At 37.2% G+C, this 14,964-nt stretch overlaps 1 protein-coding gene across 1 annotated transcript; it reads right to left on the bottom strand.

Annotated features, from left to right (window-relative positions):
* Positions 1 to 652: 652 nt before the first annotated feature.
* Positions 653 to 14,745, bottom strand: GABPB1 (GA binding protein transcription factor subunit beta 1). The gene is made up of 9 exons (XM_003209461.4): positions 13,228 to 14,745; positions 12,790 to 12,897; positions 11,725 to 11,892; positions 11,078 to 11,272; positions 10,405 to 10,516; positions 9,907 to 10,020; positions 7,279 to 7,464; positions 6,394 to 6,509; positions 653 to 1,616 (listed from the first exon to the last, which is right to left on the bottom strand). The coding sequence occupies exons 2-9, from the start codon at positions 12,895 to 12,897 to the stop codon at positions 1,464 to 1,466; spliced, it is 1,152 nt and encodes a 383-aa protein (XP_003209509.1). The 5' UTR covers positions 13,228 to 14,745; the 3' UTR covers positions 653 to 1,463.
* Positions 14,746 to 14,964: the final 219 nt, after the last annotated feature.

The following is a 14,964-nucleotide window of genomic DNA, read 5'->3' as shown; positions in this document are numbered from 1 at the left end:
AAAAAAAAAGGAACCTGCACAGTAGTTTAAAATTTAATGTAACACAGCACTGAACAATCTTAAGGCAGCTCAGTCTAAGCACAGGACCAGAAGCCAGGAACTCCTGAGATCTCTTCCCAGGTCTACCACAGATTCCTGTGGTCTCAGACCAATTGTTTAATACTCCCTGTGTTGCGCTTATACCAGTCATAAAACTGAGACAATAACACTCACTTACCTGCCTCAGGCAGTACAGTAAGGGATCTTTAAAAGATTTTACGATGCTCTGAAGATGTAATGTGCTATATAAATCCTAAGCGTAACATATCACTGCACAGACACACACAAACACAGTATCACAGTGAAGAACAATGATGCCGGGTAAGAGCAGCATCACTAGAACATAAAATAATTACTTGACCAATTGCATAATTAAAATGCAAAAGTCTGTTTAGAAAAAAAGTATCACTGAAATGATTTCAAGGCTATTGGAGAAAACAGATCAATAAGAATACTCTAAAATAACTAGTTGTGTTCCAGTGGAGACATTGTTTTCTATTCATTTCTGAACTTTAAAACGTTTGTCTCTGAAAACTGCAAGACGCACAAAGTTGCAATGCCTCCACCATCAAACTTTAAATCATCTCTTATGAAAATTAAGATTTTGGTTTTGTTTTTTTAATTACAAATTACATTCTTCAAGAAACATATCTTCCACAATAAAACCAGCTGCTAGCTTACTTCCAATGACCTATAGGCTAAACATTGCTCTCATAATTTGCCCTGCTCTTTGCTGAAAAATACCTATGCAAGTTGTATGCCTAGAAATTATAAAAACATGCAGCATATGTACAAACCAAAAAGTTTAAAAAATATTAGCTTCATATACATGTAAATCTACTTGGATATATCTGAAATTAAATATAAAAATTTCACCGCCTAAAAAAAACAAAACAAAACAAAAACAACAAACCCAAAAAATGGTTTTCAGAGAATCTGAGACAACTACTTAAAGCTGTACAAAGATTTCCACCTGGAAATGTCTTATTCAGAGAAGTTGTTACCATGTAGAAATAACTGTTAATTCCTTTTGTCACATAATTCATTTTCAAGTTGTCAGATGAATCAGCATCACCCTTAAAACTGTTCTGTTTTTCAGAAGTTAGATTCATATTAAAATCAAAAATTTCACAAAAACATTGGCTTCGTGTTTCTGGATCCCTTCAAAAAGATTTATCAACTCATTTTGAAACTGTAAAAAAAACAACTATTTACAGTATTTCATTTTAAATACTTTTCACAATTTCTAAATTCAGAGTTTTTATGTTACAAGAAATTCATCAGAGCTCACGGCTTAAGTCCAGTTATCGACTTGTAGCATCTTCTCTATCATGTAATCCTGTGTCTGCACCTATACAGAGAACAGTTCAAGATTGTACTGCAGGTTTTTGAAAGTAACAGGCTTTGCAGTATGTTCTTTTTTATTAAACAGCTTCTTTATTAGTCTGGAGGCGATTCATTGCCTCTAACTTCTGTCGATAGGCCTCTGCTTCTTGCTCTTTCTTCAGAAGCTGCTGACGGTATTTTTGTGCTTCTCTGTTTGCCTCATCCAGTTGCTTCTGGAGAGTTTCTCTTTCCTATTAGAAACAGAACCAGCAACATTTCGTCAAATACGTATCAAATGCAGGTTAAAATGGCAAATACTTGTTCTTTACATGCAGCTCAAGGGTTAGGGCATCACGTAGAAATTGCGTGGCTCTTACCAGGGCAAATCTATACTAATGCTGCTGAGTAAACTAGACAGGAATCATGGTATCAGACAACTCCCCTCAATAAGGTCTGAAGTCTAAATAAGACAAACCCAAATCTCTTTCACTGCAAAGACACCAAGCCAGCCTTCACAGAAAAACAATGAAGTACAAAAGTGGATGGACAGCGATAGCAATCAAACGTCATTAACGTTTTCCCAGTCACTCAATTTTCTGTGACTTGTTTTTACTTAACTTCTGATAGGATTGGAATTCAATCCAATATGATTGCCTCTTTCTGTTAAGCATTCTGTTCTGCATAGGTTTTTCTCATGAGATAGATAGAAAAAACTGTTCCCTAACAGCAGTGTGCACCACAGGCGATAGCTGCTCACTAACTGGAATTTAAGACCTGGTTTCTAAATGAAGTGATTTGGAGTGACTGATACACTACCTAGAGGTATAACAGCAACCCCAAGGACACTGCATCATTACGAATTAAGAGCTATTTAGCTAGATACGCTTTTTCAACACAAGAGGAGTAACTTATTTGAGGATAGCTATAAAACAGTTTTCAAACAAAACACAGAAAATATCGCTTCTTATAAGGCTGCCTTAGAAACTAAGGAGAATGTATTTCTATCTCCTCTGACACAGATATTTTGTTTGATTCTGAGCCTAATTGAAAAAAAGCTATTTGCTTGGAAAAATAGTTTTGATCTTCAACCACACACTATTTCATTAAAGTGCATTATGTTTTATGAGTAAGGTAGCATTTGATTTCCCTTTGTTCTTTCCTCTACAGTTCTCAGTAGCCACAGAAGGGAGGCTGACAGAGAAACAATCCATCTCTCAGAAAAACAAAGCTGTCAAAACCGATACCATGAAAAAGTTGCTTTCTCATCCTATATAGCATCATATTCCCATTGAATACCTGAAACAGTTTTAGTTTTACCCCCCCACCCCCAGAACAGCTTCTCTATTCTTCACATCTTTGATGAACTCACATATTTTCATGATCAGAGCCTGAAACAGAAAACACTCTGCCTGCCTTCTACTTGCTACTGTTCTCAGTACTTGTCATAGCCACATTTAGCAGTCACATGCTGTACTGAATGTCCTTAAATAAAATAACACAGGTGATCTGATCACTGCTAGCAGCACCATCTGTATAGCAAAAACAACAGGTGAAGGACAGATGTCATTAACGGGTTGATAAAGACTAGCTATAATACAGAACAGATGAAACTGTAAATGAAATCTGACTTTACACAAGGCTTTAAGAGCTAAAGGAAGCTCTAGCATTGATGGGTTTGCTTCACTGGGAGCATGCACTAATAAAACAGCTCATCTGATCTTGTTGCTTATTTAAAAACAAAGTTCAGTCTCCACCTCTGAAAATCAGGATTCTGCTTTTTAAGCAGCATTAGGAACAGGCAGCTCCTGCAGCAGCCATGCTGACCTGTGCCAAACGCTAAGGCAAAATTAATGGTAGAGCCCACATCTCACAAAGGATCTGAAATACACCAGCCACGTTCCAACACCAGTCTGACCTGAACATACTGCAATTTCTATAATTTATTATGTAATTTAAGCAGAACCAATATGACTTACATAAAGCAGCCACGTAGGTATCAAGTTGAGGGCAAAGGAGTACAAGCAGCTCTCAGGAGAGCAGCCACAACAGGTATCCCACTACACTTAGGAAGCAGGCCTTGCCTCTTGAGTGCACTGATATGCTTGACCTGTGAGCATTATCTGCCTCACAAATGTCACACAATTAAATGTCCTACTGCCAAGAAGCAAAGTTGCAGAAAAATGAGAACTAGCACCAGTTCACCTCCCCGGGCTCTGTGGTCCATAACAAAAGCAAACCTCTGCCACTGCTACGGAGTACACACAAACTGGAAACACTTAGGGGTGGAGACCAAAACCCAGAATAAGCCTTCTGTGCATTCTCTACCTAAGAGAGAAACAGAGCCAGGTACCCACAAGGGGTACAGCCACACTAAGTGTGATAGCACACTAAGGGCAGGATAAAAATAAATAAATAAATAAACATCAGTGACAGAGGTAAAACCAGTATCTTTCGGGCATACTAGCAATTCATGGCATGTTGGCTAGCCCAAGAACTAATAGGTGCAGTTCTTAAACAGATTTAGTCTTAATATAAATAGAATAAGCTGAGGAACTGGGGCCAAATTGAGTAGAGTACTAACTGATCAGTGAAAGAAATCAGTACTTCTGGATGAACAATATATACCTGCTGTAGACAGATCAGTGAATATTAGCTCCTTAACTTTGACATCTAAAACTGTGGACTATAACTGGGCTCTCAATTTCAGCAAATCCAGGAAATGTTCTCAAGGTGCTCTTCAGAACATCCTAAGAAATGTTTTAATTCCCTAAACTTCTTTACAACTATATAAAAATCAATTCAGGTAAAAAGTCAAAGAATTCTGAGTGCTCTTAAGGAATCTTCTGTTTTACGTGGGAATTTTCTTTACTACGTACAACTTTCCTTAACAGTCTACATGTTGAAGAGGGGGGACAGCTATAATTCAAACACTTAAATAACAAATAATTAAAATAACCACACTAAGCAGGAAAAAGAAGGAATATGAATTCATTAATACAACTCATTTACAATTATGACTTTTTTTAGTCTAATTGTCCTGAATGTTTCCAAAGCATGTCACCTTTCCAACATGCAAAAAGACAGTAAAATTAAAGAATGAAAATAAAATTCACTGTATGTTAATGAATTGTGTGTGAAAATGAAAAACAGTATCTGCATGACAAGGATTATTTGTTGCTGCCATCACATAGCTTACAGAGACTGCTATACCACTTGAAAATGAGCTGCAGTGGTTGAATTCAACAAATGAGAAAGTCAGAAATCATCACTATCATTCACTATACTTTAGCAGAAACGTTTGTTACCTCACATGAGTGGGAGGAAGTTCAACTTAAAAGACTGTCAAACTACAATTAACTGTTCATAAATTATAAATGTAAAACATTGGCAGACAGCACTCTGCCTTGAATCAAGTCTTTGTAATGAAATAAGAGGAATGAATCACCAACAAGGCAAAGAAACTTATCTTCAATAACAGAGGTTTTTCACATTAAATATCTTTTTCTTAAATGGGAAAGAGTTCACTCTCCAAATTCAAGTGTATATTTGTGTTAGCCTGTCAAGCAAAGTGATTTGATGTGCACACCTTTAATGCCCCAGTTTACCAAAGACAGGAAGCACCACACTTGTGGAGCACACTGAGGCTCCTGAAGTCAACTGGCCTCTACAAAGAAGCAGAGGTCTGCATGTGCATTCAGTTGTCCAATCAGTATTCAAAACTCGCACTTTGCAATAACAGATAAAGTTCATAATTTTAACCAACTACTTTTAAGATTCCAGAAATATTTTCAAAGCATGTAATTGAAGCTGGAGTCCTCCCACAGAATTATTTGTATTGTTTTAGTGACCATCTTTAACTAGGAGCAGATCAGTTTACTATTAACCAATCTGGATTTTTTTTTTCTTTACGTAATGATTATTATTTACTAACTGTAATTTCCTGTAGGAATAATTCAAGCGGATGTTTAAAAACGTGAAGAAAAGTTTTTATTGTAATAATCATACATTTTTTAAAAATGCAGCAAGAAAATTTTAAGTGTTGTGATAATATGTAATGACCACAAAGCTGCTAAAGCCAAAGGTATTTGATATGACAACTTCGGGACAGAGAAATTCAGTGATGGAAAGTGGCAATTACTGTTATTAGACAAGGACAACGCAAACTGAACAATAAACAGTACTCAATTAGGCACAAAGTGTTATTCAACAGTATGAACAGAAGTCAGAATACAACTTTTGATAAATGGAAGTATCATGGAGTTGACAAAATGAGAACTCACAGCCTAGCCGAGGCTGACAGCAATTTCCTTAAACTTTTGACCAAAACTAGTCAGCACAGTTAGAAGTAACAGAAGAAGGAATGAGATGGTTCACTTACTTGGCTAAATATATATTTAGAAAAAATAAAGCTACAGCTTTAAATTGAAAAGCTGCATCTATCATATATGAAAAACTCTTTTAATATCAATTGGTCTTCTGTGTTGTATTTTCAAAAACTTTATAATGCAGAGACGTATAAAAGTAACAGCTCCAGAATTAAGAAGAAAAAAAGAGAGATAAAAACTGACCAACACAGAATCTTACTGTCTCATATTTCCATTAACAGTTATCTTGAATGGAAAGGAAACATTGCTAAGACTGTGATCTCACAATCAGGACAAACACATGGCCATAAAAGACAGATGAGGGAACACCATTCTCATTCACTGCTAGTGGAAAGAATTGAGTTATGCGATAACATTATCAGCATCTAGTTTTAAAGACTAGCTAGTGAGGGGAAAAAAGTTGACAAAAATTTAAACAATTAACATTTATATGTGCACAACCAGATGAAGCAAACAGCACACCTATATACTTTTTACAACTTTGTAGCAGACAAATTCCAGTAACAGAGGAAACTGAACAAGTTATTGTATCACACTCTTCATTCTGCTTTAACACAGAAACTTAACTCTAAAACCAGAAAGCCAACCACATATCCAGTGCTGAACACTCTGGTTAACATACATCATGTAATAGACTCCTTACTTCTATTTCTGCAGACTCCACACGATTTTCAACAATCTCAATGCACTGTCTCTTGACTGGTGGTTCTTCACTTATCACTGTTTCTTCAGCAATATCTGTTGCTGGAACTGTTAATACTAAAAACATATTCATATATCTAAGTGCACTTTTCTTCAAGCAATAGTTAGACAAAATAAAACTCATACAGTTACATAATTTTATAAACAGCAATAAAATGCAGTCTTTCCCTTAAGAAAATGCAGCTCTACAAGAGTGGAATTGCAGAGCCAGTTAAGGGAAAATTTATTAAAGCTTTGGCCATTTGTATAATGCTATCTGATAAATAGCTGTATTTATTCATCAAGATGGTGGACCAAAACTTTTGTCTATCAACATACAAGTCTTCATGCTCCACACTCGGAATCTTCATGAGTAAACCAGAGAGGGAAGCATTCCTATCTAAATAGAGCTGGCAGAGCATCTTGAAAAGAAACCCCCAAAACGACACACGTCACAGAACAGCACTTAGTGTACTAGAAGCTTCCACAAAGTACATGTCTCTTCCTTTTGGACCACAATCTGTGTAGTTCTGGTTTCACTGGTTGAGACTACTCCTCCAGAACATCAAAGTTACTGAAGCCAGTAGTTATCACTTTTGCCTTAGATACATCATTTCTCAACCATGTAGTTTAGTAATTCTTTCTCTCCTAATGCTGAGCCTCAGCTGACCTGTAGCAACTCAGTGAACTGCCACAGCTCATGTGCCTTAGTCTTTTACAGAGCAAAAATTCAAAAACATATCTGAACTGGTAGCAATACAACATTTTCCAAGCTACTTGCATTTAACAACTTATTACTGTAACTGAAATGGTTTCTCAAGCTCAAGAGGCACAAGTTTCCACTCACCTTGCTGCCCATCTGGCATGGTCACGATTATTGGTTGCCCTATTCCACTGGTTGGAATTGAATGCAGATTACCAAGCTGAATGCCATCTGTAACTATAGTAATAACTTGCTGTCCTCCAGAACTGACAACTTGCTGAATAGCACCATCCACAGATTCTGCAGTCACCACTTCTTCTGTTGCCACAACTATCAACAGAAAAACAAGGAATTAAGTCTATTTATAAATTAAGTTTCATTGTTTCAAATGCATTTTAGCCAAGAAAGAATTCTTCCACGTCTTTTCAAATTTGATCTTCCCCAATTTAATGCAATACCACATATCCTACATATTATGTTGTTAATGAAATTCTTTCACCAGGTGCATACAACACACTCGTGTTTTGCAATATACATGCAATTTTGTCCTATTTTACCTTGCTCGTTATGATCAGTTTTTATTTAGAATGTTCCTAATAAATACACCCCACTCAAAACTGACTATTTGGGTTCTGTACTGACATGCCAGCAAGAGGCTGAAAAACATAACCATTCCTCAACAAGAACCTTGCCAAGTGTACCTGAGGACACAGCCCTGATTTCTGTGCCTATCACAATGGTCTTCAAGACAGTAACATACTAAATTACTTCTACAGAATCTTACAGCTTTGTTTGTACCATACACTTCTTCAACCGCAAACATGACTTTAATTACAATACAAAGCACAAAACACAACTAAATGAAATGTTCTGCAGAGCTGACAGTTTTACACCTTAGAAGGGTAACACTAAAGTAACAAAATAAAAATTGCATACATATAACTTAATAGGTAAAAGAAAAATAAAATCCCAGCTCAATTCAAGACTCATGATTCAATAACAAATATATAGTAGTGAACTCTCATTACTCTTTTACATTACATGTATAAATCAAATTGAGTTAAGAGAATGACTGCATCCAGAACTACAGCATGCACTATACACACTGAAACCAGGGCCCCACACTAGCACTCCTATTTTCTAAAACAAGATACTGAGACAAAGAGCAAGATGACTGGTAGTGCGATCAAAGAATTTCAAACACAATTCTGTAATTCACTTTCAATTTGTGAGAGTAAAAGCAAAGCCTTTGATTTAAATAAGAGACATTAGAGGGCTTCCTATCTGCAGAGATCCAATTAAAACCCTGTAGGCCATGTTGTGATGCTCCAGATGAGAGAAGGTAGATAAAACTCTGAAGCTTTCATCTTTTAAATTATGATATAACACACTCAAAAGTCACTGTGTAGTCCAAATAACTGCAGGCATTGCCTTCTGAAGATCATTATGTTCAGAGATCACTGCCCTATAGCCCTGCTTACATATTCACAGAGTGTTTATTCAGTAAATCAAAACAGTAAGTCCTGTATGAATAAGTGGTATTGTCTTGAACTTGATTTGGCTTCCAAGTAAGGATGTAGCAGTAAGAGAGACTACTGTGAAAAAGAAAAAAAATCTAAGTGCAAGTGCCAATACTAGCTGCTGGGGCAAACAGCCCTAATCTTTCAGCTTCAGAATCAACACCATGCTTTCACTTAGAAAAGGAGACACTACTAGGACTTCTGTAGGAGACTTTGGAATAAAAACCTTCAAGATTTTGTCTGAAAAGTAGTTACTGATGTAAAAGAAAAATAATCCCATAAATACCATCCTAATTCTTTCCTTGCTCTCTTTCTATATCAACATGCCTAGAATCACTAATTGATACACCTTCATAGGATGAAAAATACTGGTGCGATCTGCAGTGCATGCAGCCAGAAACATATGCCTCATCCCAAAACCAAAAACACAGGTTAAACCAGACATTTCTCTGAATTTTCTTTCCATCTCAGGTCTGTATACAATGAACCATATATTAACACATAACATCCATCTCCTCATACGCGCTTCACGAGTAGAAGTTAAAACAAGCATTCTATTCAGCTCAGTCAGAAGCATTTTTTTCTTTCTTTGATTTTTCAAAAACACTGCGTTTTTAAGCCACAAGGAACTAGAGGAAGAGATCACAGTAAAGTTAACCTGAAAAGGGGAAAAAAAAATCTAGAAAGAAACAGCACAAAAGGCAGAGCCCAAGTGTTTTGTCCGGATGTATACGATCTCATATGAAGGAGGCTAAATAAAAGGCTAAATGAAAGCCAAGCAAGAATTCTCTCAGCTAATTTTTTTTTCATGTTAAGGTCACTAAATATTCTTGTGCCTATCAGAGGAAATGTTAAGTGCTGATTAAGTACATAGAAAGAACATCAGGGGCTATCTCCCATAACTTAACAGAAAAAAGCATTCACAGAAAACATTCTCACACCAAATGCAACTAGACTGTTGCATTCACAAAGACGTGAATTGAGTCTCTTGAATTACTCTTGCTTTCACCAAGAATGAATACTAGTAACATTAGGCCCACAAACACCCAATGTGGTCAGAAATCTCTCTAAGAAATAATTGTTCACATGTATCTACCAACCTTTCAAGTGAAAGAAAAGGAAAGCTTTTGTTCACACTGAAAAAAGACATGAGATTGTATTCTCATTTCTGTATGAACTGTATCTCAAAAGACACCAGTTATTTTCTTCAGTTTAGTTTATTAAATGAACTTTAATTACATGGCTTTCTAACCTGGTGTTTCTGAAGAATTAGACAGTGGAGCTGATGCTTCTGCTAAAGCTGCTAATGTGGCTAATACTGACGTCGATGAATTTCCAAACTGCACAGCAGATACTCCTGTCTCATCTAATAGGAAGAAAACAAAAGTTAGCTGATAATTTGTTTTAACAACCAATCAATGAAGTCCCTTTTATATTTTCATTGTACTGGAGTTACTAACATACGCTGTTCTTAGTAACATTTTGCTAAGCCAAAGTGCTATTCTGTAAGCAAGTTTCTCAAACAAATACAACTTCTGCTAATTTACTGTTTGAAGACTTGTTTCAGTACTAAGATGTTTAGAAGCAGATAAGAAATACTGAAGAAGAATACATAAGTACTCTATTTGTACCATTATTGTTTCTCAAGTCTTTTCAAGTCTTTAAATGCAAAACCCTTTCACTAAATGTAGCTATCTTATAGACAACTGAATACCCACTCCACTTGATGTGTTTGCAATAGATACCAGACCTGTTAAGTTCACCACCCCTCCAGGTCCAATGATGAATTGTGGTGTTGCTGCATGTATTGTCACAGTATCTGGACTCTCCGGATTCGTATTGATTTGGTTCTGCATTGCAATCTAGGAGACAAGGGTAATAATCATCATTCCAGCTGTGGACATAAGTTATTTACCTTGCAAAAACTAGAATTACTGTACACGCCACTCATGCAGGAAGGATCTCCCCAGCTACACTCGTGCAATACACACGCAGTGTCACCCCTCGTGCTCTGTTAAGTGAATGAGAAAGTTTTTTCTGTCTTAAAGCTAAAGAAGTCTGTTGATGTGAGAGAGAACAACAGCACACTGTCATCTCTCCTTTTCATATATCATACACACAGAGGACCTAAATAATAAGGTACAGTGAAATCTTCCTACTATGGCAGCATGTTAAATTTTTCACCTGTGAAGACACCACACACTAAGAAAGTGAAGAAAACTTCTTGACTTTACAGGTAATAGAAATACTCTTCAGCCAACTGATGTTTATTAACTGTAATCTCATTTCCAACTAAAAACTAGACCAAAGTCCAGCATTATTACTTAATATAATTGATACATGCTTGCTATAAAAGCTTAGCTGATCACTTATCTAAACAAGTACTTCTCTCAGTTCCTTCAGCATCATGAATCAAAAGTTACCTGTAATATTTCTGCAAGGTCTTCATTCCCATTGTCTATTGCAATGTCCAATGCAGTTTTGCAAAATTTACTCTGAGCGTGAACATCTGCTCCATACTTTATTAAGAGTTCCACAACTTCTTGGTGGTTATGTTCAGTAGCCCAGTGAAGTGCAGTCATCTTGAGCATGTCCTTAGCATTGACATCAGCACCATGCTACAAACAAAAACATTGCATGAACTGTGTCATTAGAAGTATATAAACTAAACAACACTGCTCGTGGAATGAAACCCAAAACTATCTCTCTGGTAGTAATGTCCTGTTACCTTATTCTAAGAGACTTCTTAAAAGGACTTCAATTTAAGTATCACAAATTATTTATCTCAAAGGATCCCTAAAACATAACATCTCTTGGTTCTAAAAACTTTCACTTACTCATAGCCAAATTAGGAAGGAGTCTTCTTTTGGAACAGCAATAAATAACGTACCTGAAATCATGCTGATTGTAAAACTGAAAATCACAACTGAGTAGAAAAACAAAGCACCCAATACGTACAGTATAAATACATCATTTAGATATTAGTTTCATAACTAAAAGAAAATTGTACATATTTTATCATAAGCCACTGTAAAATCCCTATCTCAGCCCTTGCTTCAGCAGTCTTTACCTTAAGTAAGACTTCTACTATGTTGGCATGGCCTTCTGAAGCTGCCATATGTAACGGCGTTCTGTCCACTTTTGTTCTGGCATCTCGACTTACACCTGCACGCAGCAGCACCTCCGTCGTTGAGTAGTGTCCATACTGTGCTGCCAGATGAAGTGGAGATGTTCCCAACTGCAATTTAATTGGAAAAAAAAAAGTAGACCTTGAACAGATGGCAGTATGAAGAACTTTTTCTGGAGGTATCAAACTGAAGTGTTAGGCCACCATTTCAAATTATTTTCCTTTCCCAACATCAAGAAAGGAAGCCATTGCGGTTTCCACAAAGTACAAAGAGGAAAAGAAAAGTTTAAGATAGTTTTCAATAATCAGAATACATTAAAAACAGATCACCGGAAGCAACTTTTTGAGGTACGTTATGGATTTTATTTTTCCCGTTTTTTTCAGCTGTGATGTTTCAAGAGACCTACCCTCATTTTCAGTGCTGGTCAACAACACGTCATATCACACCAAGCCAACAGTGGGAGGGAATTCTCCAAGTCACTTAACTCCAATCTTCTGTTCAACTTTACAGTTTGGTGACTAAATAGATAAAGGCTTCTAAGGGGTTCCAAATACCCTATAATATTAAGTTAACTTAAGTTTAGAGAGACTTAGTCTCTCTACACAATCTACTCAAAGCATACGAATCTCCAAAACACAGCTCAGAGTACGTGTACAAGGTAGCTGGGACTGCTCTCTTAATTCAGGACTCTTACTGCTCTAAATGTGTAAACACAATCACTAGGAGGATGACTTCTGCCTTCTCTCATTAACCATTCTGAAGTTCACCTTAATAGGCATCACAAGGAACCCATTCACAGACTGTTACAAAAATTAGTAGGTTAAATCACAGAAAGAAAAGAAATTTAATTTTGAATTAGACATCAGATGATGTGACTGCAAAATATCCAAAAGGAACTGCCAAGGCTGGCAGTATTAACGTTTAAATGTAATCATCTGGTTGTTGGGGTTGTTTAGGGAGTGAGAAAAGTAATAGAATTGATCAAACACTGCAAAAATTTCCATTACCCAATCTGTGGTAAAAGGTGCTCCATTGGCCATCAGAATGCGAACCTCATCATCTTGTCCCGCTCGTGCAGCTTCTAGAAGTTTCTTTCCCAAATCTACTAGTGACATCTAGTTAAGGACATAAAGGAATAGAAAGAAAAAAAAAAAAAACATAACATTAGGACTATTTTAAGCACGCAGGTATTTCTGCAGCTTTTAATGACTATTTCTTAATTACTCTGCAAACCTAAGAGTCTAAAACTGAAAAACTGGAATTTTAGACATTGACAGCAAGCTTTCTTGATTGCAAGAAGCAGGCTGATCTCAGAGTTACTCCTGTCAAACCTAAGTGATGTTGGGGGTGAAGATTTCAGGATTACAATGCTGTAACCGCAGCAGCTTCCTAGTTAACTGAAGACACACATTTCTTATTATAAGAAGTGGTTCAGAAGCTCTCACCTGATACTGCAGCCTTCTGCTGCTTTGTCCAATTTTCAAATGGTACTGTCAGAGCTGCCATGCCACATGTCCAAAGACATTACAATCCCAGAATCCAGAAATACCTGTATATATATGTACCACTATGCAAAGGCATTTCAATAAATACAAAGCACAGCCCTTTCTGACATCTTATCCATCACTATCACTTCATTTTGTTCACCCTGAAATAACGTCTGAGTTCCTACCTAGAGCATGAAGCCATAGACATGTTTCTGCACTATCTGCACCAGACTGAAATGTCTGCCTAAAAACAAATGTTACTGCCCTCATCATCAGCTGTCTACAGTTACTGAAAAAACATTCAAGCACAGTCCCTGAACCTAAAAAGCACTGAGACATGAGCTGGAAAACCTTTGCATCATCTTTAGGTCATCTTTTTGACAACGTTCAAGTGAAAGTTCAATGTAATACAGAGATATAAAAGTATGCATTGACAAAAAACACCTAGCTACGTTCCTACAGCACTGAAGACCTAAACCCACTCTATTTCATGCTTGCTATTAAATATGTTCAGTAATAAAATTTAGAACAAAATCCTAAGTCATGCTACTGAAAAAAATACAGCACTAGGTTTTTGGCCTGGTATCTACATTTTCCACTGCCAGGATGACAAAAACAGCACCACGTTCAGCAATTACTTTCCAGTCCCAAGCAAGAGTCAACTCCTGTGACTAACAACAGCGAGGCCATGCTGCCTATTTCCTACACAAACTGACAGTACACAGTTCAGAAAGAAATCCCAATAGGGTCATTTCTTAATTTCTTTTCTTAAACCTATGCTTCTGTCACAAAGCCAACGTGTTAAGAAAGTTTTCTGCACCTGGGTCAACTGGCAAAATCTGTGTGGTATGTTGCTCAATAAGCTGAAAGCTACTGATCTTAAAAGAAACTAGAAAGCAGGAAGGGGGAAAACATGCAAATGCAGAACCTCAATGCGTCAGCAGAGCCACAAAGAGGAGCAGAAGTTGCTGCTGGCACCAGAGTCCCCTCCGCCAAGATAACACCTCATCTGTGCCCGCACACAGAATCCTGCCCAGTCAGACAAGGAAAAAGGAGCAGGAAATCGGCAAGGACAGCACAAACACTGACAGTGGGCAGGAAGGCAAGGAGCATGGTCAGAGACAGAGGAAGAAATAGCAGCTGACTCTCCTCCGAGGAAAGAAAAAGCAAAAGAGAAACAGGAATAAGAGAAAAATCTACTGTTCCTGTTAGACAGGGATGCTGTGGAGAAACAGTATGAAACAACAGAACAGAAGGCATTTATCAAGTGTAGCAGTGAAGTAAATGAGCACAGTCCTCCCTTTATCCAGCACTTCTTAGGGATGGGGGCTGCATTTCAGAAGGGAAAAAATATGCACATGTTTTCAGGTGATTTAATATCATGCCGAGGCTAGCTAGAGCTTAACCCAAAACACTGAAGTTAGGAACTAATTCAGAAACACAATTCCTTTTTCTTGTACTTAATTTTGCTTTTAAACATCAGCAGAAAAGAAATAGTGAAGTTTAGGAATTACAGGTGGAGACTGAAGGGACCCCACCCTCGGGGCCCCCCTGAGCCCAGCAGGCAGAGCACCCACACAGCACAGGGTTCAGCATGGAGCCCCTACCAGCACTTGGACTCAGCCATTAACCAATAGGCTCTTTGGTCTCTATAAAGTGTTTCTATCTCAAACAAGCACAAAACGTCACACAAGC

This window comes from Meleagris gallopavo, chromosome 12, assembly GCF_000146605.3.
Source record: "Meleagris gallopavo isolate NT-WF06-2002-E0010 breed Aviagen turkey brand Nicholas breeding stock chromosome 12, Turkey_5.1, whole genome shotgun sequence".
In the NCBI taxonomy this organism is placed as follows: Eukaryota; Metazoa; Chordata; class Aves; order Galliformes; family Phasianidae; genus Meleagris; species Meleagris gallopavo.
Note: the sequence above shows the minus strand (reverse complement) of the source record. Positions and strands in the feature narration are given on the sequence as shown.

Excerpts from the sequence above, each read along its gene's own strand:
- GABPB1 (XM_003209461.4), bottom strand. The coding sequence starts at position 12,897 with ATGTCACTAGTAGATTTGGGAAAGAAACTTCTAGAAGCTGCACGAGCG. Across the intron at positions 10,517-11,077 it reads ACCTTGCAGAAATATTACAG|ATTGCAATGCAGAACCAAAT; the intron begins GTAACTTTTGAT and ends CTTGTCTCCTAG. Across the intron at positions 6,510-7,278 it reads CATGCCAGATGGGCAGCAAG|TATTAACAGTTCCAGCAACA; the intron begins GTGAGTGGAAAC and ends ATATGTTTTTAG.